Genomic DNA, 22983 nt, shown 5'->3' with positions numbered 1-22983 from the left:
CTAATTGCTACTGGAACCCCCTAATTGCCTCTAGGAACCCCCTAATTGCCCCTTGGGAGCCCCTAATTGCCCCTTGGGAGCCCCTAATTGTCACTGGGAGCTCCTAATTGCCCATAGGATCCGCCTCATTTCCCATCAGACCCGCTAATTACATTTAAACCACCTAATTTCCCAAGAAACCCTCTAATTTCCCCCAGGAAACCCCTAATTACCCCTAGCAACACCCTAACTGCTACTGGAACCCCCTAATTGCCTCTAGGAACCCCCTAATTGCTACTGGAACCCCCTAATTGCCTCTAGGAACCCCCTAATTGCCTCTAGGAACCCCCTAATTGCCACTGGGAGCCCCTAATTACCCCTAGGAAACCCCTAGGAACATCCTGGGGACCGCCTAATTGAACTTTGGACCCACTAATTAACCCTAGGAACCTCCTCATTGTCACTAGGAACCACTAATTACCCCTACGAACGCCTCTAATTGCCTCTAGAAACGCCCTGTTCACCCCTAGGAACCCTCTAATTGGCCGTTGGAAGCCCCCAGTTAGTCCTAGGAAAACGAAAGCTCAACTTACGCAAAAAGCGCAAATTACACAAAAAGCGTAACCTACACATATAGCGCGACTTACGCAAATACCGCAGCTCCCGCGAAGAGCCACTAGGACCCCGTAATTACCCCAAGGGAACCCTTAATTACTCCTGGGAACCCCCTAATTGCTACTGGAACCCCCTTATTGCCTCTAGGAACCCCCTAATTGCCCCTAGGAAGCCCCTAATTGTCAATTGGCCCCCCTAATTACCCCTAGGGACCCCCTAATTTCCAGTGGGACTCCCTAACTACCCATGGGAACCTCCTAATTTCACCTAGGCACCCCCTAATCGCGTCTGGGACCCCCTTAATTACACCAAGGAAGCCCCTAATTGCTGCTGTGATCCCCTAATTGCCCCTAGGAACCTCCTAGTTCCCCTAGGAACCTCCTAATTGCCACTGGGACGGTCTAACTACCCATAGGAACTCCCTAATTGCCTCTAGGAACCCCCTAATTGCCACTGAAACTCCCTAATTACCTCTAGGAGTCCCCTAATTGGCACTGGGACCTCCTAATTAACCCTAGAAACCCCCTAAGTGCCACTGGGACCCCCTACTTATCTCTAGGAACACCCTAATTACCCCTAGAATTCACCTAATTGACATTGGGACCCCCTAATTACCCCTAGGAACCCCCTTATTGCCACCTGGACCCTCTAACTACCCATAGGAACCCCATCATTGCCTCTAGGAACCCCCTCATTGCAAACTGAGACCCCCTAATTACCTCTAGGAACCACCTAATTGCCACTGGGACCTCCTAATAACCCCTAGGAAACTCCTAATTTCCCCTAACAACCACCCACTTGCCCCTGGGAGCCCCTAATTCTCCATAGGAACTCCCTCATTTCCCCTGGGACTCACTAATTACCATTAGGAACCACCTAATTACCGCAAGAAACTCCCTAATTGCCACTAGAAACTCCCTAATTACCCCTAGGAATCCCCTAAATATCCTGGGGACCCCTTAATTGACCTTTGGACCCCCTAATTAACCCTAGGAACCTCCTCATTGTCACTTGGACCCCCTAATTACCTCTATAAGCCCCTCTAATTGCCTCTAGGAACACCCTATTTACCCCTAGGAACCCCCTAATTGCCCCTAGAATTCAACTAATTGCCACTAGGACCCCCTAATTACCCCTAAGAACCCCCTAATTACCCCTAGGAACCTTCTAATTACCCCAAGAAACCCCCTAATTACCCCTAGAAACCCTCTAATTACCCCAAGAAACCCCCTAATTACCCCCAGGAACCCCTTAATTGCCCCTGGAGCCCCCTAACCTCTTGGACTCTTGGGGACAACCAGAGGCCTTGGGGCACCTCTTGTAACCTTGGAGACACCTCCAGAGCCTTTGGGGACAACCCTGAGCCCTTGAGGACAACTAGAAACCTTAGGGACACCTCTTGGACCCTTGGGGACACCTCCAGGGCCCTTAGGGACACTTCTTGGACCCTTTGGGACACATCCAGAGCCCTTGGGGACAACCTGGAGGCCTTGGGGACACCTCTTGGACCATTGGGGACACCTCGAGGGCCCTTGGGGACACATCTTGAGCCCTTGGGGACAACAGGAGACCTCGGGGACACTTCTTGGACCCTTGGGTAGAACCTTGGGGACATCATTTAGACCCTGAGGGACACCTCCAGGGCCCTTGGGGACAGCAAGAGACCTTAGGGACACCTCCAGGGCTTTTGGGGACAAACCTGAGGTTTCTGGGCGGGTCGCTCCGTGTCGGTGGGCGTGGTTTGGGGGCGTGGCTTGGCGCGCGGGGGGGGCGTCTCCTGGCGGCGAGGGGCGTGTCCTGCCGCCTCCCCCGTCCCTCCCTCCCTCCCCCCAGTCAGGAGGTCGCGGGTTCGAGTCCCCATTTGTCTCAGCGTTCCCGGCCCCGCTCCCGGTTCCCGGTCCCGTCCCCCCGGTTCCCGGTTCCTTCTCCAGCCCCCCAGAGCCGTAGCTGGCAGGACCCGAAGGCGGGGGAGGCTGTGGGAGAGAGCGCTTGAGGGACCTCCCTGGACAAAGAGGACGCAGGACTTCAGGACTTCTAGGGGGCCCAGCTGTTCAGGGGGGGACCCAGGCATTTGGGTGTAATTAATGCAGCCTTAATTTATTGTCTTTCTGTCCCTCCCTCTGGGTGGCCCCGCCCTGGGGACTTGGGACTTAGGCCCCCCGAACAGCTTGTGAATCCATTCTGAAGTGAAAATTGTGTGTTATTAACTGATTACCAAGAACTGTGTCACTTTTTCAAACAAGTAAATCTTATAAACAAATCTGTGAAGTTTTGAAATTGTCCACAATTCTTTTTCCATCAATATTCTGAGTGCTGGTTTTTCTTTCAATTATTAAAAAAAAAGCTGGAAAACGGTGTTTGAGAAGCAGTACAAAAAACATTTGAGGCCAAAAAAAATCATTACGGATTGCAACAAAAGACAAGTTTGGTACTTTCCATCAAGTCCATTTTCAAGCACAGATCTGGTCACCACTACTTGTATGTCTCCATCTTAGACAAAGAAAAGCATTTTGTGAAGAAATGGCTTCTTAGCAGGAAGAAGCCAACCTACACCAGGCTCTAAGTGTTACGCACCTATCCAATCAATGCAATAGGAAAGCTCAGGTTCTGTGGCAGGTCCCTCATGCACTGGAAAACACTTAGACCTGGAGGGGAAGCAAGTCTCTCCCATGCTGACAGTCTGGAACCACAGGGGAAAAGAATGGCATGTGGGGCAGGCACAGAGGTAGGAATCCTGCATCGCTTCACTCACATGCTGACTGTGAGAGGATGCAGAAGGTGCTCTGGGGCCTTCTCAAATCTCTCTGGAGTCCTGACCACAAGCTGCTGTTTGTCTCTGGAAATGCAATTTGCAGCACCAGGCCATCCTGAACCATCCAGGCGGGGACCCCAGGGGACTAGGAGGGCTTGTGTACCACCTATGAACACAACCAAGGGATGCTCCTAAAACAACTGACAACATGACAACATATTTAAGCCCACGTAGTCACTATTGACCTCCCCCGAGTCACCTGCAGTGCTGATGTCCTGCTTTGCTCCTGGCCTTGTGCCTCCAAAATAAAAACCCCAACACCTAGAAGGCAGCCAACACAGCCACCACTTGCTTCTTCCCTCCAACACCATCGGCCAACTCACCTTCCAGCGCTCTGCTCCCTCCGTGCCTTTTGGCTTGTCCCTCTGCATAACACTGCCCCTCAAACCTGCTGCTTCAGCACCCCATCCATCACTCACCTTGCCAGAGGCCGCTCTGCTGCTAACATCTCGCTTCACACTTGGATTCACACCCAGAAAATCCAGCCAGATAAGCTCCAGCTTGTCAGAGCCACCAGCTGTCCTGCCGATACTCCGGCACTGGATGCCTGTCCTTCTTCAGCCGGCACTCTGCTCCCCTCTTCCGTGCCCTTGGCCGTGCTGCTTGTTGCTCTGCATCTGAATCAACACAAACACACCCTGTAAAGCAAGTCACCTGCACAGCCACAGCTAGCTTGGTGAGGCCAGAGGTCTCTCTGCCTTTTGCATATACCTTCTCACTACAGCTAGAAGAAGAAAAGCCAGCTAGGGAGCCCCATCTGTGCAAGCTAAGGCACCTTCCAGATCTGACCCCCTCCCCTTCCACACTAACTGCTGCTCCCAACCAGTCACGAGGTTCAGACTGGACCCCCTTGCTTTCTAAACTCCTTCTCAGAGGAGTCTAGGTGCGGCTGGATCCAATCCTAGCCCCGGACCATAAAGAAAAGCGAACACAACTGTGGCAGCTGCCTACACCTGTTTGCCCAGAGATGGACCGTACGGTCTCTGCCAACAGAACTGGTCCAAACCAACTTACTTCCACTCCCCCATAAAGCTACGCTACCCTGTCATCAGTACTGCTGCATCCCTGGGCAGGGCAGCTCCAACCCTCACACACAGACCAGGACTACACACGGACGCCGCGAGTGTTATACCTTGTTATACCAAAAGTGGGGTCATTCACCTGGTATGCAAGATGCCAAATACATACAGAGCCAAGGTATTTTCATTTATTTAATTCGTTTAGGGAAACACAGGGCGAGAGGGGGTTAGACACAAAGCTGCCCCCTGAAGTAGCAAGGCTATGTACATTTATGCACTTGTGGTTAGCTTCCTTCACCTAATACAGATACACAGTTACTCTACTCTGATTGGTTAGTGAATTTCTCACTCTGATTTTGAGGTACAGGACACACGGTGGGTAGGTCTTCAGTTGGAGGTGGGCAGCCTAAATGCTGAAGGTCTGGTTTCCATATTGTTGATTTTGTCACAAGCAGAGGTCGCTCAGCTACAGCAACTTCGGCAATTCTGCCACATTTTAAGCAAAGCACGTGCTTCCCCATCTTCGTGTTTCAACAAGATCAGGATCTTTTTTTCGCAAGACCTTTGTAACTTTCTACAAGTCTCTTGTCCTTGCTCAGTGAAAGATTGCCATAGGGAAGATTATGCCGGCAGAGAAGCCCTACGGTGCCACGATGGCACAGATGCTCTAAAGCAGACCTGCCAAGGAGAGGCAATTGCAGCCACACACACAAGAGAAAGCTGCCATCAAAACTAGAATGAGGGATGTGTGAGAAGCCATGCTTGAAGACCCAAGACCAGTGAGGACATGGGGATGAAACCCCAGAAGATGACTCTGTGGAAACAGAAGACTCAAGAGCAGAGCTGCGGGCAGCACCTGGCTGGCCACCGCAAGAGATGAACGCTCAGAAACAGCCAGGATGTGACACACGCCAAAGAGATCCACACGTCAAGCTGTAATTGTGAGATGAGAAGAGCTCAACAGGCTCTGTGCCAGTGAAGTGATGCATTCCGGACTCTTGGGAAGATTACCAAGGTGCCTGCTGGTCACCAAGCTATGGAGGCACCAAGAGCCAAAGAACATACAGTCTGAGACACGGAAAACAAACAACATAAAGTACACGCCAGACACAGGTTGGAGCTGCCCTGCCCTGTACACGCTGACATGGTGCTGAAGAGTAACCTGTCCCTTTGTCTGCCCCAAGGGGACTGTGCCCTGCCAGCCCTCTCCCCTACACCAACTTTGAAACCCCCCCCTCCAATCCCCAACCTTGTGCCCTCCTCCCAGCCCCTCCACTTAGCTTTCAGATGGCCAGGGCTCTGCAGCCTTCCTCCTCGACAAGCCGTCCTTCCCGGGATGTTCCTGCCATAGTGATCTGGAAAAACAACGACAAACCCACAATTAGTACTGATAAGCATCACATCAGCCACTGCCAACCTCTTCAATATCCCCTGCTCAGAACCCCCATGGTGTTCTGCTTACCTGCCGGTTCCAGAATCGGACAGATGCTGAGGCCATCCTTGCTTGTAGTATCTAAGATACCAAAAGACCCAAATCACTGCTGTGCTTGTGACAAGTACCACGACCCTCCTTGCTACCACCCTGGCTCACCCCAAACACCCACCCAACCCCAACAGCAGCCTGCACAGCACCTACAAACCCAAGAGGTAAATGCTTCACTGAGTTCCCACAGGTAACTTTCTCCTAGACACCAACCTGGCTGACGCCTGTGTCATCTCCACAGATGGCCCGTTGGCATGCTGCTCCACTGCTCCAAGGCTGCAAAACTGAAGCAAACAGCACATGCTGAGACACTGCCCGAGCCCACAGTCTGCCCACAGCTATTCCCATCTACCACTCTCACCTTCGTGGCTCACCTGTCCAGCCTCTGATGGTCACAGGGTGCCACGTCCAGCCCTGTGTGCTGCCTGGAAAACACAAACAAGGGATGCTCATCACACACTGACAACACAACACCTGGAAAACAACTGCCAGATCAGCCTGCTAATTGTCACTGACCTTGCTCGAGTCACCTCCAGTGCAGATCTCCCACTTCCCTCAGTGCTTTGCACCTACAAAACAAACCCAAACCATGAGCCAGTCGATAGAGGCACCACTCACACCTTCCCTCACAACCCAGGGGACAACTCACCCAGACTCTTCAATACGCACCGACCCAGCTCCTCACCACGCTCTGCTCCTCTCCTCCACCACCCTCTGCTGCGTGGCTCCTCTCCCTGCATCTGAAAAAGCAGTAACAAGCAAATCAGCTGGATGCAATTCCAGAGATTCCCATTTAGGAACATCTTCGAGATCCTAACTACCTACAGGAAAGCTAAAAAACAAGCTAACATTACGCCCCACACATTCAGGCTGTAACAACCTGGACACCCAACCTGATTGGCTATGGCTCCAGCAGCCTCTCCCAGGTGGCTCCAGCCACCCCCTCTCAAAAACACTATGAAAATGGCCACCCTCCCCTGCTGAGGGCTGCTACTTCACTTCAAATGCTCCATCTGCGCCCCAACAGGCAGACAGCACAGCAACACAAACCACAGGCTCTCGTTGCTGTTCTTCTCCCAACCCCACAGTTGCTACAGGCTCCAGAGAGAGCAGCTCCAACCCAACAGCACAGAGACACAACACACAAACACAAAGGATGTGACACAAGCATGAGAGGAAACTCTCAGCAACAAAAAACCTCCTCCTCCAATGCAGATGCCACCAGGTGGCAAGACATACAGGACCGCAAGCAGGAGATGAGCGTTGAAGAGTCCAGAAAGTCCCTCCTTTCGAGTTGTGAGCTTCAGACAGGACCTCCTTGGTTTCTCAGCTTCTTCCCAGGGCACCTTCCTAGGTGCAGCTGGATCCAGTCTTCACCTCCAACCTGAGAGAGAAGCTCAGACCCTCAGTTCTGCCACAGAACCAGTTTACTGTAGCTTGAGCTGGGTGCTTCCAGTCTTGTTCTCTTCCACTTGTTTCTCAGCTGGAAAAGTCTCCCACATTCTGCTTTTGTCCAATTGCTCCCACTTAACTTTCAGTCAATGCATCTTCCCAGTTCAGAAGGTTGTCTTGAGTAATTATCTTGTCCACATCTTGTTTCCATATTATTACAGCTGGTAGAGTCAAGGTCTAACTAAGGCTCATCACAGGAGTTCAGCCAAAGATTAATTAGAATGGCAGCCTAAGGCCTCATCACTCCAGATACTCAGGCTAAGTCAAGTCACGAGTCCAGTCCAAAGTCAAGTCACTTAGGTCAAGCAGTGGTCAGTTCGCACAAGTCTTTAACAGGCATGTAATTTGAACTGATATCCCTTTAATTAACACATTAGTCCCAATATTTCTATACTCAATTCACTTGTGATTTCAGCAGCAAGGAGCCCGTAAGGCAGCCCCAGAGAAAGGTCAAACATTGCAAACCATGACAAGAAGCTACAGTCAGAACTGAAGCAGACGGATGCACGAGAAGCCTTGGCAAGACCCAAGAATGCAAGGACACAGGGAAGAATGTCCAGAAAAAAGAGATTCTCCCTGTGAAAGAGAAGCCTCCAGAGCGGGGCTGACGACACCGACCGCAACACCGGCGCAAAAAGAGGATCAAGAGGAGACACCCGAGTCGCGAGGCCCAGCGGGGCTTTTGAGTTCAGGCAAGAAAAGCAGCGCCCCACGGGCACTACGATGGTGAGCACAGATGATGCTCAAGACCTAAGGATGGGCTGCAAGGCTAGTGCTGTGCTCCTGGAGCACAAAGAGGAGACTGGGACCCAAGGAGGGTTTGAGACACAAAAGACAACAGACCACACAAACTACACCATGACACACGCAGGCTGGAGCTGCCCTGCCTGGCACACGCTGACATCACGCTGAAGAGTAACCCACTGCCTTTACCTGCCCAAAGGGACAGTTCCCAGACAGCCCTCTCCCCAGCTCTTGACTTTAAAAGCCCTCCCTGCAATTCCCAACTTTGTCCCCCCCCAGCACCCATCCCTCAACTTAGCTTTCAGGGGCCACAGGTCTCAGGCCATCCTCCTTTAAAGAAAGCTCCACAGTTCATCAACTCCACGAGTCCCACAGCCAGCAGGTCCCTCATCACCTGCAAAAAAAAAAGATGCACCACAGAATGTTAAACCACCTTCTCACCCCAAAACAGCCCATATGAAGTTACCACCAGCAGAAAAAGCTGCAGGCAACCAACATCCTTCTGACAACACACACTGCTTACCCAGAGCCTCTTGCACAACACGGGTGCCCCTGTTCCAAGGAGCTTCAAAACACACTCAAACAGCTCTAAAGCTCCACCAGCTGCAGCCCCAGCACAGACCCCGGGCTCAGCCCCCCAACCCCGGCACAGCCCCAGAGCAGACTGAGCTCCCCGGCCACAGGCGGGGGCTCATATATCCCGGGCCCCGCCCAGGGCCCTCCCCACAATCCCCTGGGAATAGGAGCAGCTGGAACACCAGCTGGAATTAAGGGCTGGGGAGCAGCAGCTGGTCCTGTCACCTGCCTCTGGGGACACGCCCCGGGGCGGGGACGGAAAAGACAGCAGTGAGGACCTGCCCACGAGAAACCGCCCCTGGAAAGATCTCTCGAGGACTACTCGGTGAAGAGACTGATGAAAGGGATCTCAGAATTACTGGTCTCGCTGTGTCAGAGCCGGGCAAGATGCAAACGGGCATCCCCGGGGCAGGAAGGGGCAAGCGCGGCCCCGGAGAGGGAAAGCAGCAGCGGTGCCCGCCGCTCCCGCAGCTGCCCCGGCCGGGCCCTCCTCGCGCGGGGCTTCTGGACACGCTCCGCGGGCAGCGGGCGGGGCAGGAGGGGGCTCGGGGAGCGGCTGCAGGGGAGGGGCTGGGGCTGCCCGGGGCGAGCGGGGCCGGGGGAGGCTCAGGGGGGCTCTGGCCGGGCGGGGAGGTGCCCGGCGCCCGTGCCCGGCGGTGTCCGCCCCCTGCCCCGCTCCCCTGCCCCCGCTGCCCCGGGGCTGCCCCGGCCCGGCTCCCCCCCAGCGGAACGGGACCTGCCGCCGCGGGCGGCTCGAAGCGGCGGGGGCGGCGGCAGCGACGGGGCAGGCGGGGACAGCGACGGGGGCGGCCCCGGCCCGGAGCGCCCGGGGTTCCTGCGAGCCGGAGAGCGGAGCGCAGGCTGCACGCTGGCACCTCGCTCGTCTGTACAAAAAGGGAAAGAACTCAAACACGCTGACACTTTTATTAACCAGTGGCCTAGGATTAAGGTTAGTCCGTCAAAAGGACGTGTACACGCACACGGTCATTTCACTTCTAAGTCTACAGCAATGTAAATATTTTGTAAAGATTTTTTTCTCTTCCCAGTCCCTACAGAATACCTAAGTTAACGAGCTACTTACTGCTTTGTCACTGTCTGCTAGAACCAAAGCATCCCCTTCACACCTCACCTAGCATGGTTATAAGAAGTTATAAGAAAAGAAAGGAAAGGGAAAGGAAAGGGAAAGGAAAGGGAAAGGAAAGGGAAAGGAAAGGGAAAGGAAAGGGAAAGGAAAAGGAAAGGAAAAGGAAAGGAAAGGGAAAGGAAAGGGAAAGGGAAAGAAAGAAGAAAGAAGAAAGAAGGAAATAACGAAAAGAAAGAAAGAAAAGTTATAATATTATAAGGTTATGTTATAGTTATACCCCCTAAATTCCCCAAAACTGCCCCAAAATCACCCCCTAAATTCCCAAAACTGCCCCCAAATCACCCCAAAACTGTCAGAAAAATCACACCCTAAATGCCCCAAACTGCCCCATAAATGTCCCAAAATCACCCCATAAATGCCCCAAAACTGCCCCATAATCACCCCAAAACTGCCCCCAAACTACCCAATAATCACCCCAAAACTGCCCCAAAATCATCCCAAAACTGCGCCAAGATCACCCCCTAAATTCCCAAAACTGCCCCATAATCACCCCAAAACTGCCACAAAAATCACACCATAAATGCCCCAAAATCACACCATAAATGCCCCAAAATCACACCACAAATGCCCCAAAACTGACCCAAAATCACCCAAAAACTGACCCAAAATCACCCAAAAACTGACCCAAAATCACCCCCAAATTGGCCCATAATGACCCCATAAATGCCCCATAATGACCCCAAAACGGAACCATAATCACTCCATAAATGTCCCAAAACTGCCCCATAAATGTCCCAAAATCACCCCATAAATGCCCCAAAACTGCCCCATAATCACCCCAAAACTGCCGCCAAACTACCCAATAATCACCCCAAAACTGCCCCAAAATCATCCCAAAACTGCGCCAAGATCACCCCCTAAATTCCCAAAACTGCCCCATAATCACCCCAAAACTGCCACAAAAATCACACCATAAATGCCCCAAAACTGCCCAATAATCACCAAAAAACTGGTCCATAATCATCCCAAAACGGGCCCAAAACTGCCCCAAGAACACCCCAAAACTACCCCAACCTTCCCCCAAAATCACCCCATAAATTTCCGAAAATCACCCCATAAATGCCCCAAAACTACCCAATAATCACCCCAAAACTGCCCCAAAATCACCCCCTAAATTCCCCAAAACAAATAGCGCAACCCACGCAGATAGCGCAACCCACGCAAATAGCGCAACCCACGCAGATAGCGCAACCCACGCAGATAGCGCAACCCACGCAAATAGCGTGCTTTCCGCGTAGTCTCTGTGATTCCAGCTCGGACTCGATGGTTTCCATGTACGCTCTGTGCTTCTCGGCTCGAACTCTATGGTTTCCGGCTCGAAGAGGCGGGAACGGCGGCACGTGGCGGGGGTGGGGCAGAGGTCGGCGCCGGACCGTCCTTCCCCACACCCCTTACCGCCGCTTTTTCCCCGCTCTCCGCCGTTCCCACCCCACACCCCCTGCGGCTTGCCAGCGCTCCACCCCTTCGCGGCTTCTCCCCCGATGCAGAAACCGCCGGCGGCAGAACCCGGCCCGCCCCGGCCCCGCGCTCCCTCACCGACTCCTCACGCGTCCCACGGACCCTCGGCCGCCGACTTCCGCCTCGCACCGCGTGGCCGCACCGGCCCCGCCCCGCGCGGGAGCACGGCACCCGGCCGTGGCTCTTCCGGCCCCGCCCAGCCCGGCGTTCACCAATCCCCGGGCAGCACAGCACCGCCCCGGCCACGCCCACGGAGGGAGGCCAAGGGGGCGCGGCCACGCCCACAGTGGGCGGAGGAAGAACACATGCGGTGGGCGGGCAAAGGGCGAGACCACGCCCACGAAGGCCGAGGCTGGATATCGCGTTACTGCGCATGCGTTGGCCCTGAGCTGCAGTACCGAACTTTGGACACGAGGTGCCAGCAGAGAGCGCGGACGACCTGCAGTACCTAACTTTGGACACCAGGTGCCAGCAGAGAGCGCAGCAGCACCGCCCGCCTGCAGCACCCGAGTCCGGGCAGACGCTGACAGCCGCGAGCTGCGCAGGGGAAAATAAAAACATCACACACAAAGGGAAAAAAACACCCCAAAGCACGCGGCAGAGTGGACACCCAGAAAGGGGCGAGGGCACCGCATAAAGAGCGGGGTCACGCAGCAAGCAGGGGCGTGGACAGGCAGTAGAGCGGGGCGGGGCCACCCAACATGAAGGGGCGGTGTCTCCAAGCGTGCAGACGAGGGGCAACGAAACACGTGGGGGCGAGGACACACAGCAGGCAGGGGCAAGGCCGCGAAGCAACCGGGGGCGGGGCCACCCAACAAGCAGGTACGCGGGTACCCGCGCCCATAAGGGGCGAGAGCAGCGAGGCCACGCCCACGATCGGGGGCCACGAAGCTTCGCGTTACTACGTATGCGCAGACCCTGAGCTACAGTACCGAAATTTGGCCACCAGGTGCTAGCAGAGACCGCTGCAAAAGCGCGTTCCTGCACCGGCGGCGCTGCGCAGCTGCTGTGCTGCAGTTTGGCCACAGGATGTCAGCACCGAGCGCTGAAGAAAAAAAAAATCTTACGGAAAAAGACAAAACAAAGCAAAACTGCTGCGGTCCCTGTTAATTGTTCCTTTCCGAGCATCACAATAAGAGTCTTGGGGTTCACACTGGAACTCCTTTCTTGTTAAACTCCTTCCCATGTCTTGGCAGGAGGGTTTTTTCAAGGCTCTTAACAAAAAGTTGAAACTGTGGGGTGGATTTCTTCCCTATTGTGACTGAAGGTTGAAAACAGTTAAACTTATGTAAAATAGAAATTTACTTGCATTTTTCACAATGTAGCTGTCAAGAGCTGTAGCAGGTAAGGTAATGCAGAAGGATAATTGAGGGGTTTTATAGTACAAGTATTTTTACTGTATATCTGTGAACATATGCACCCCTTTAAAGCATGAGGTGAAACACTGTCTCTGGGGGGCAGAGGCTGCGGGGAATGCAGGTGTTTGTTATTCCCTAAAAATTTATTTATATAGATATATCTGTGTGTGTAAGAAGATAATGTAAATGTGCTGTGTCAGTAAAATGCGTAGATACCAAGCTTCGTGTTCGGTGCGTGGCTCCGCCCTCTTCGTGGCTCCGCCCCTGAACGTAGCCGCGCCCCTTGCAGGTGTCTCTTCCCTTCTCGGGTGCCCCGCCCCTTCTAGCCTTCACGCCCCTCTTGCGTGTTCCCTTTGCTGTCTCTCCACCCCTCCCACGTGTCCCCGCCCCTTTGTCTATGCTCCTGCCTCCGAACGTGGGTCGGGCCCCGTGCGGGCCCGTCCTCCTCGGTACGAGTCCCCGCTACGACTCCCCCGGTCCTCAGTACTTCCGGCCGCCGCGCCCCGCTACCGTGGCCCCGCTTCTCAGCTTCATGTCCGTCTCCCGTGTGCGTGTTCCCGCCCTACTTCCCGCAGCTCCGGCCGCCCGGCTCTCCCTCACGCTCCCATCACATCAGGCCTTCGTCACTGCGCGTGCGCGGCTGCCGAGCTGCAGCGCCCGCCGTTGCCCCAGTGCCACAACTGACCATTTTTTTTTTTTTTATGCGTCCGTAGGAGAGAAAATGTCCGGTATCGGCCCGGTTTACACCACACAACAGCACGATGCTTCCTGTGCGGGGCTTGTCACTTAGATAAGAGTCAGCGCACGGTGACACTGACCACCCTGCTCTCCAGCGCGGGCCGAGACGGCACATAAAGCGGAAGAAGCGGGGACTCGTCCCGGAGAGCAGCGCCCCGCCCTGGCCCCGCCCACACATCCCGGAAGGACGCCACCGTGCTCTGTGACGTCACTGCCGGAGGCGCGCCCCTCCCCCCCAGCGCACGCCGGTGGGGTTTTAACGGCGCGCGCTGCCGGTGCCGGTACCGGCTATGAGCAAGCGGAAGGCTCCCCAGGAGAGCCCCAACCAGGGCATCACCGACTTCCTCATCGGTAGGTGCGCGCGCGCGAGCGAGCGAGCGAGCGGGTCGCTCCTCCATCCTCATCTCCTTTCTCACCTCCGTTCTTCCCGCAGAGCTGGCTAACTACGAGCGCAATGTGAACCGGGCCATCCACAAGTACAACGCGTACAGGTACCGCTTCCCACCCCCCGCCCGCCTCCGCCGGCGGACCGGCTCGGGGGAGAGGCCGCCGCGCCAGCCGGGCCGGCAGCGCCTTCCGCGCTGACCCGTCCTGTTCCGCAGGAAGGCGGCTTCTGTCATCGCGCGGTACCCGAGCAAGATCCAGAGCGGGGCCGAAGCCAAGAAGCTGGTAGGTGGCCGTGCCCGCGGGGCCGCTGGAGCACAGTGCCAGGCGCGTCCCGCCGGTGCCGGGACAGGGCTCGGGACGGGGGCGCGGTGTGGCTGCTGAGGCGGTTCGTAGCTGGGTCTCTGAAGCCTGTGAAAGGCTTCTGTTGTGGCAGGCTTCCCCTCCGCTCCGTTGCAGCTTTGCTAAATTCAGCAAACTTGAGCAGCTTTGATTGAAGCCTAGTTCTAAATTTTTGCTTTGGGGGAACTTTTGATATAACCCTGGAATTACATTATTTCTACTGGTTTTGTTGCACCCTTGAATTCTTATGCTACCCTATAATCCAATATCTTATCATTATTTCAGTAGTAGCCTCTTCTTTCTGGACTTGAAATTCTGCAAAGCTTCCCTTTTATATATTTTTATATATATATATATATATATATATATATATTTTTTTGTATATATATATATATAATGGCTTCAATAATCTTGAAGTTAACTTGTCTCATCTCATCCTGTCCCCCCAATTCAGGATGGAGTAGGTGCTAAAATAGCTGAGAAGATTGATGAGTTCTTATCAACTGGAAAACTACGCAAGTTGGAAAAGGTGGGTTTGTGGTTGTTTTTTTTTGCTGCACTGTACTTCTCAATGGTTGCTTTCCTTTGTAACTTGCAAAGTAACCTGCTTGCTTTATGCAATTTTTCTTTTCTCTGGAGAGGCTGATGTCAAGCGTAAGAGTGGTGGACATGGAGTCGATGGCAAGTAGAAAGCTGAGAATGAGAAGCCAAACCAATGCCATAGAACCCTCTATGAAAGTATTTTAGGTTATATTATCAGTATGTGAATGTTTTCTGTGAGAAGTGGAATTCTGACTGAAAGCTATGGAGTTTTGTGGTTTAACTGTGCTGTTCAGGGGCAGTTTACCAGCTTGGGGCATACAGCATCACTGGTTCTGTTTTGCATTGATTTATAGTGATCCTCCAAAGCAGTCTGACTAAGCTGTTTTAAGTTCTCAGGATTTATTGATTATTGCAAATGGAGCAAAAGAAGGTTTGGTTTGTGTTGTTTTTCAGATTCGACAAGATGATACAAGTGCATCTATCAGTCTCCTGACACGAGTTACTGGCATTGGGTAAAGTTTTGGTTGGCTGGTTGGTTTGGGGTTTTTCCCCTTTTTGTGTTTCTTTGATGGAGTTATGAATAGAATTGGTGTGATTACAAATAATTAAGTAAATGCATTTTAGCTGATGCTGTAGTGCCCACACTGAGACACCATAGTTGTGATGCTGTGTTCCTGTTCCCTTAAGCTGGTTCAGTGATTAAAATAGTCCTTATAATGCATCCAATATTATTGTCTAAACCAATATTGCCTATTTGGTTAGATCTTTGATAATTTTTAACAATTATATACCACTACACAGTTATATCAGTGCTAAAAAGTGTGCAGGCTAAGTCCTGGATAGCCATCTCTGCTGATTGAACATACAAACTGAAACGTGTATACTGGGTAAGCATTGGAAGCTACTTCAGTCTTGATCTTGAAGAACCTAGGCAGTTACAGTGAATTCTAATGTCCTTTTCAGTGTTGTAAGATACTTGCTGTTCTTGATGACAGATTGCCTCTTCTCGTTGCAGTCCTGCTGCTGCTAGGAAGTTTGTTGAGGAAGGAATTAAGACTTTGGAAGGTTAGTGTAAGTTTATGTCCTCGGTTCACGCTCCAGTACTGTGTTTTTTCTGTCAAACTGCCTGTTCTGATGAGGAAAACGTATAGGATGCTAAAGTTAGTGCACAGGCTATAGACATTACATAAATATCCAATGAAAAGTGCTTCCAGATTACATGGAAAATAACAAGGATTTTGGCTTTGAGGTGAATGGTCTGTTGAAGTCTTTATCAGGAAGTGTTCTATGTGTTTGTACTCATCAGCTGTTGAGTAGTCAGTTTAAATCTCTTCCTTTGAGGTTGCTGTTTTCTTGTTATATATCCTTTACATGCATCATCTTTTGCACTGATGGAAACTTACTGTAATGTAATTAGTCCTCAAGTAACTCCTTTTTTTGTTTTTCTTAATTCTTCTAGATTTAAGAAAAATTGAGCACAAGTTGACTCATCACCAGCGAATTGGGTTGAAGTAAGCTTTCTTGGGTGCATGTGCTTGGCTTTTCTAATGACTCCTTCAGACACCAGAATGTAATGCTAAGGTTATACAGACTGATTAAGGTTCTGCTCTGTGTGTGCGTTACATGGTTTTCAGCAGTTGTTCAAAGCTTTTGCTTCATTGGGGTTGAAATTCAGTAGGCTTAGTCTCCATCCAGAGGTGGAATTAAACTCAGATTACTTTTTTAGTTAGCTTGTGGAGAATCACTTTAGCAAGATACCAGTGATGTTTCTTGATAATGTGCATTAAAGTAGCCCAGGCTATTTTTTGTTATGTGCTGTGAGTAAGGTAAGACTTTTGCATGTCTGAAGCTGAGAATGCCATGCAGTGTCTGTCCCTAGCAGCTTGAATGCTGCTTGCAGAGTGGCTGTTCCAGTGTGCTACAAGTTCTGGAAGAACTATAGGTGTGTTTGCAAGAAGCTGAAAGTTAACCAAATGAAGCCCTATATTTGAATTGGTCCTATGTGAGGCCCGTTTTCCACAGTGGCAGAGATATGAAATATGTGGCCTGACTGTCACCTTCCCACTGCTCATCTGAGCCTCACACCCAGTGTGCATCCTTGTCTTTATATGTGAGAGCATTCAAGGGAAAACCTTTAACTCTTAAGTATAAGAAAACTCATCTGACCTATCCATGTTGCTAGTGCACACATTGCCCTTGGGTCTGCTTCCAGCATTCTGCTCAGATGATGTTTCAGAACCTCTGGTAAGTGCTGAGCTGAAGGAATGGTGGTGTTCTATGGTGGTCCTTTTGTCCCTAGTTGCACTGCAGCTCTTGGAGCAGGGTGTGGTGTCCCATATGCAGAAACTCTGTCTGCAGAGCTTGAGATTGGAGTGGTTGTGTAATGAATGTTGAGGAAAGGGGCTCTGAGGCTGCAGTATCCTCCTGCCAGTGCCTGCTGTCAGTGATTCTGGTGCTGAAGGGGTGACAAATATGCTGGTCAGGTGCATCACTGTTTCACCTAGCTTGTTTTTCTCTGCAGTCAAGCAGCATGCTGGCAGTCTGTTTTCTGCAGCTGCATGCAAAGATACTGTTCTGAGCTTCTATTTAGCTCTTTCCAACATAGATCACCTCTGACCATGGGTGAGTGACCTGTTCCTTCTGCTGGCTGGTGGACTGAGTTTTGTCAGGAACCCTTCTGATTTTTAGAAGGCTACATAAATACAAACCAATTGGCTATATGGTAATGTTACTCCCATGTCATAGCAGCTCATCATATGCAGTAGAAATGATAGCCAATTAAACCATCTTCTAAGTATTGACAAATGTGTAATTGTGAGTTTTTACTATTGCTTGGCAAGATGTTTGGTGAGAATGGGGAGGAGTTTTTTATGATGTGACAGTAATACAAGGTGTATTCTTTCCTCTGATACACATTTAATTGACTGAAATGTTCAGATGCTACCCCTGACACTCTTTCAGACACTTTTATTTTTATATATGCAGATATTTTGAAGATTTTGAGAAGAGAATCCCAAGGGAAGAAATGCTGCAAATGCAGGTAAGAATGTCTTTATCAAGAATTTGAGGCACTGGTGGCCAGTGTATGACTGACATCTTTCCTTTATACAGGAAATTGTGCTGAATGAGGTAAAGAAGCTGGACCCAAACTATATTGCTACAGTCTGTGGCAGTTTTAGACGAGGTTGGTACACTGATCTTGTTGGTTTTTACAGGCTAATAAGTAAGACTCATTATTTTGTATGTTATCCTTCTGTCCTGGTTTGAGCTGTGCTAAGGAGAGTGCTGTGGGTGTTGCTGGGGGTGGGGAGAGGCAATTGGGTACATAATTGCATATATTTTCTTTCAGCATTATTGTTTAATTAAAGGTGTCTAGTTTAGTTTTCAATCCAGAGTGTCTGTGTCATTTTCTCTCTCCTTCCGTACCTGGGTGGAAGGGGATCGAGAGCATCGGTGTCTCTGGTTTAACTGCTGATCCTGAGTCAAACAGTGACACCTTCTAGACAAATTCTGTGCTTGAACCTGGTTTTTTCTTCTTTGTATTGTCTTGACTAGTTAGTTCAGTGATGAAACACTTACATAAATTCTTGCTTCTCCACCCTGCCCCCATGAAGAGTAGTATATTGTAACATAGTAGTAGTTTGTTTTACTTTTACGTTAACAACATTTGTGCTACACTGCTAGAGTACAGCAAGAAATTCTTGGATATTTTCTGAGATATGTCGGGTTATAAACTTTTTGAAGAACAATGTTCTCTTACTTAGTTGTTTTTTTTCACAAATATCTTGAATAGTGACTATTTTCTACGAATAATAATACATTTCTAGGAAGAGGTTAGATGGATGCTGAGGTATTTTAATTTGCTTACTTGCCTAGGCGCAGAGTCAAGCGGTGATATGGACATTCTCATAACCCATCCAAGTTTCACATCTGAATCATCCAAACAGGTGAGTTTCTTTGCTACAGTGGATCAGTACTGTGTATTATTTCCATGAGGGTATATTCAGAAGATGTGTAGTCTCACAACTTGCATTGCAGCTTCTTGCATCATTTTGTTTTACTGTAATAGTAAACTCCTCTCTTGGATCACCATATTTATTTTGAGGAGCGATAATCACGTCTCAGGTCATGTATCACATTGTGTTCCTACTGCAGAACTACTCTGTATGTTTACTCTTCTCCTTGTGTCCCTCCTATTCTCCTCACACACACTTCCCCCACCCCCTTGAATTCACGTGCTTTTACAATGTGGAACTGTTAACAGCTAGCTGGATAAAGCTAGGGATTAAATGTAGAGTATTTCTTTATGTAGCTGTAATCTTCTGGATGAGAAGCAAATGTCCAGCTGCCCTTATAATCTTTCTGGACAAAGTCTGGAGAAAAGTTTGTATTTCTTGTGTTGCTTCTATAGATGCATTGATTAAAAGTTCAAAGCTCAAACCACGAGATGAGTTTTGTCACTTCCAGCAAAACAATCTGACATGGAGATTTCAGTGGAATAATTTCTTTTGATGCACAGCTATAATTCTATCAGCTTTTTTTCCCCCGTGGGTCAGATTTCATGCACAGTAATATACATCATTATAGTGATGTCCTATACTTATGTGGGCTATTGTTTGGTAAATGGGTAAGATATTCTTGTTATTTTTGAAATCTCTTCTATGTTGTTACTGTTCCTAGCCAAAACTTCTGCATCAAGTTGTAGAACAACTGGAAAAAGTCCACTTTGTCACAGATATGCTGTCTAAAGGTGACACCAAATTCATGGTAAGGCTTTTTTGGTGGTGAGGGATGCTAGGGAGGATTACCTTTCCTAACAGAAGCTAGGATATATACAAGATACGTTGTTTGGAATGCTGGAGTTGATAATAATTAAGGCAGAGGAACAGGACATGAGAAGTCCTGTGATCCTTCCTGCTGTAACAAAAACTCCAGAAGCAGTTACATGCTACTTTGAACTATGGTCCTCTTAACAGTGTGAAATAGTGATTCTCAGTACTATGACATCAACCTGTTATACTAAAATATTTAATCTGTTCAGTAGGAATTTAACATAGCTCTCCAGGGTGACTGAGGATTGTTTAGAGAGTGTTCACAGGGGTGGGTATGTGAAGACTGATCTCAAAACTGTTTAACTTTTAATTTTTTGTTTTTCTTGCTTCCTCACAGGGTGTCTGTCAGCTGCCAAATAAAGAAGATGGGACAGCCTATCCACACAGGAGAATTGATATCAGGTACACACAAAAAAAAACCCCAATCCCAAAACCCCTACCTAGCTATCTGCTACATAGTAGGCATTTGCATCAAGTTCTGCATTCAGATTTCTACTTCCACGTTCAGAACATGGCATTAACTATGTTTGTGATTCCTCTGCTGTATGGAAGCCACTGGACAATTGCCAGTATCTACAACATGTTATTAGCAAGAATGCTGAATTTTATGTCATGATTTTATGTCCAGTTTCAGAATTGACCTACTTTATCACACTGCTTTGACATTAATTCTTGGCAGGAGTGCAAGCACCATAACTATGTAGTGGCTAAACACCAGTAACCTCTGGGTCAGGGTAGATGTGCTGAACCTTTCTTTGATACACGTTCTTGCATCTGGCTTGTGGGGAAATCAAATGCTGAGAGTTGCAGAGTGTGCATGCAAACAGGAAATAAACCTAGAACAGTGTCTAGATGGCTGAATTCCAAGTGGTTTGTAACTGTTTTGTTATATATTTGTTCTGAATATGTACTTTTCTTCCACTTTTATTCTAGGCTTATCCCCAAAGATCAGTATTACTGTGGTGTACTGTATTTCACAGGAAGTGATATATTCAATAAGAACATGAGAGCTCATGCTCTGGAAAAGGGCTTCACAATCAATGAGTACACAATCCGTCCCTTGGGTGTCACTGGTCAGTGGGCCTTTGTACACAGTATTCTTTCCAGTTCTGTGCTTTGTGTGGTGATCTGCTTAAATTGTTTTTTCAGTGTACTGGAAATACTTCTGATAAATACTGTAGCTTAAGAAATTTTTCAGTGTCCTTTCTGGTACTGGACACCATTATACCAGGAAGAGATGGCCTACTTACATACAGGCAGCACTGTGGCACAAAGGTACCTCTTTGGGCCACCTAATCTACTTAATTACATGTCTACTATTTTTGCATTGCATATGTGTGGTTTCTCACTATTTTAACAAGATATGTCCTTTAGTTGTTCTGTTTTGGAGGGGGACTGGCTATGCATAAATCCATGCATTAATGTCTTTTAAGTGCATAACCGCATGGACCTAAAGTTACTTTATTTCCTTTGACACTAATGAGACTCAGTACCTAAGCACTGTATGAAAAGCTCATGGGGGTTGTTCTGTTTTTTTTGTCTCTCTTATTTACAGCAGTTTTGTCTTAATCTTGCAGTGTATTCAGCATTTCAGGATTTTACAGACCTTCCACCTTTCAAATAACATCTGTAATTTTCTTGTAGGAGTTGCTGGGGAGGCCCTGCCAGTCGAATGTGAAGAAGACATCTTTGATTATATTGAGTGGAAATACCGAGAGCCAAAGGATCGGAGTGAATAACTGCTTCTCTAGCTTTGTAACCCAGAGAAAGGCTTCCATAGCTTCTTATCAATGTACAAAGTGCACATGCTTTCTTTGGATGTTATTGCAAGAAGTGTACATTACTGATGTTTAAAGGAAGTCCATGGCAGTAGCACAGAATGTGTAGTGATGATTAAATCTCTCTCCCCTTAAAGCTCATTAAAACACTGTATTTAACTGAATGGGCTGCAATACTAGAAAAACCTGTGGGGAAAGTGGTGTGGCAGACCCCTTAGAGAATGCATGTTGTCTTTTGCTTTAGGATATAGTAAAAAATCTATTGGATGATGAATCACAGGTTTCTATTTAAGCAGGAGCAAAAAGTTCTGATGTAAAGGCAAACTGTTCCATCTTGCCACCGATTCTAGTCCTTTCTGCCCTTAAGGGGCAGAGTATGCATCTGTATTGTCAGACTACTGAACCTGACAGGAATCACAAAACAAAGACAGATGTCACTGTTTCTTACTGTGATCTGACTTAAGCCTACAGAACAACTACATTTTAACTTGTTCTTATAGAATTAGTGTTGATCAGTCTTAGTAATGGTGATTACAGATTGATACTTCCATTTTTCCTATTATAAGTTTAATTATATTGTGGGAATGCTTGCAAGCCTTAATGCATGCAGTGGTATGTAAGGTGACTAGAAATTAACTTGGTACTATGTGATGCCTCATAAAAAAATAGACATATCTGAGGTACTCTGTTTGTTTTCTTCACTAATCAGTGGAAATAAACCAAGTGAGAATTCCATAATTAATGTGTAATCCTGTTTGACTTTTCTTACCTGTAATTTTAAGAGCATCAAGAAACAGTAACACAAGCTTACTGTTTCAGGTGTTTCCTAGGCAGCACAGTGTTCTCCATCATCCTCAACCAGTAGCCCAGAAGGTGACTGTGTCTTGGGATTTGAGGCAAAATTTGCTGGCCCTGCAGTCTCTCTCAACAACAGTGAATTATTCTAGGTGGAAGAAAAATGTCTTATTCAGAATGTTTATTTTTCTTGGACTATATAAATATATGTCTCCTTTTTTGTTGTTTGTTTCTCTCTTCATCTAACCCCATTTAACTGGCCCTTATCCTGGGCTGCATTGCTTTTACTTTTTCTTTACCTCCTCCTGCAGAACTGGACTGCAAGATATTTGGTAATCATGTGAGATAATAGCTGCAAACCTCACGCTGTTTCTAGGGAATCTGTCTAAAGGGGCATGTACTGTACTATTATGTGTATGTAGACTAGTGTTTGGGGTTTACCATTGATAGTGGCTGTGCCTTCTGTTGTTTTTATCGCAATTCTTGCATCAAGCCTGGGTGTGCCTATCTCCTTCCTTAGCCTCAGGCCCACCGTGGTTCTTACCAGGGGCTTCGAGCAGTTCAGCGAGGGCTGCAGTGAGCGTGGGAGCTCTTGGTGAGGCAGCTGAAGGGCGTGGCAGCTGCAGCACCTGCTGGAGGCTGTGGCAGGCAGGGGCGAAGTGCAGCCGGAGCCGGTTCGTACCAGGCCTGACGATGGGTCTGCAGCCTTCAGGCCCGCGAGCAGGCCCACAACTTTCTGCTCCGGGGGTTGCGTCCGCGGCGGGATCCGGTCGTTTCTTACAGCAACGGGAGGGCTGGCGCCGCGGAGCCTTCCTGCTGGCGGAAACAGCGCCCGGCTTCTTCCCGCGAGAGTCGTGAGCCGCGGCAGCGCAGGAGCGGGGCCGGCCCCGCAGCGCCCCGGGCCGCGCAGCCCCCGCCGCGCTGACAGGAG

The 22983-nt window shown here is 49.4% G+C and overlaps 1 protein-coding gene and 2 long non-coding RNA genes across 13 annotated transcripts; 1 reads left to right on the top strand and 2 right to left on the bottom strand.

Moving 5' to 3' along the window:
• Window positions 1-2820: 2820 nt before the first annotated feature.
• LOC127394640 (uncharacterized) lies at window positions 2821-11421 on the bottom strand. Of its 11 annotated transcripts, none has more exons than XR_007891655.1 (10): window positions 11361-11421; window positions 10985-11126; window positions 9762-9809; window positions 8399-8498; window positions 6425-6648; window positions 6270-6333; window positions 6122-6192; window positions 5888-5938; window positions 3826-5780; window positions 2821-3512 (listed from the first exon to the last, which is right to left on the bottom strand). It is a non-coding gene; the product is annotated as an uncharacterized LOC127394640 (long non-coding RNA). The 11 variants fall into 11 exon arrangements; XR_007891662.1 differs by lacking the exon at window positions 11361-11421 and adding an exon at window positions 3606-3667 and having other exon boundaries at window positions 10985-11168; XR_007891658.1 differs by lacking the exon at window positions 11361-11421 and having other exon boundaries at window positions 2821-3274; window positions 3347-3512; window positions 10985-11168.
• A 2144-nt stretch (window positions 11422-13565) lies between these two features.
• Window positions 13566-21995, top strand: POLB (DNA polymerase beta). The gene is made up of 14 exons (XM_051640704.1): window positions 13566-13729; window positions 13812-13869; window positions 13981-14047; window positions 14559-14633; window positions 15101-15159; window positions 15663-15712; window positions 16107-16158; window positions 17633-17687; window positions 17759-17831; window positions 18524-18594; window positions 19328-19414; window positions 19817-19881; window positions 20413-20552; window positions 21124-21995. The coding sequence occupies exons 1-14, from the start codon at window positions 13669-13671 to the stop codon at window positions 21216-21218; spliced, it is 1008 nt and encodes a 335-aa protein (XP_051496664.1). The 5' UTR covers window positions 13566-13668; the 3' UTR covers window positions 21219-21995.
• Window positions 15686-22969, bottom strand: LOC127394645 (uncharacterized). The gene is made up of 3 exons (XR_007891668.1): window positions 22597-22969; window positions 22027-22200; window positions 15686-15778 (listed from the first exon to the last, which is right to left on the bottom strand). It is a non-coding gene; the product is annotated as an uncharacterized LOC127394645 (long non-coding RNA).
• Window positions 22970-22983: the final 14 nt, after the last annotated feature.

This window comes from Apus apus, chromosome 26 (assembly GCF_020740795.1).
Source record: "Apus apus isolate bApuApu2 chromosome 26, bApuApu2.pri.cur, whole genome shotgun sequence".
Lineage (NCBI taxonomy): Eukaryota > Metazoa > Chordata > Aves > Apodiformes > Apodidae > Apus > Apus apus.
This window is presented reverse-complemented; position numbering and strand designations above follow the sequence as displayed.

What these genes read in the sequence shown, in the direction of transcription:
- POLB (XM_051640704.1), top strand. Translation starts at nt 13,669, where the DNA reads ATGAGCAAGCGGAAGGCTCCCCAGGAGAGCCCCAACCAGGGCATCACC. An exon ending in AACTACGCAAGTTGGAAAAG is followed by an intron (nt 14,634 to 15,100) that starts GTGGGTTTGTGG and finishes GTTGTTTTTCAG; the next exon opens with ATTCGACAAGATGATACAAG. An exon ending in CTGTGGCAGTTTTAGACGAG is followed by an intron (nt 17,832 to 18,523) that starts GTTGGTACACTG and finishes TTACTTGCCTAG; the next exon opens with GCGCAGAGTCAAGCGGTGAT.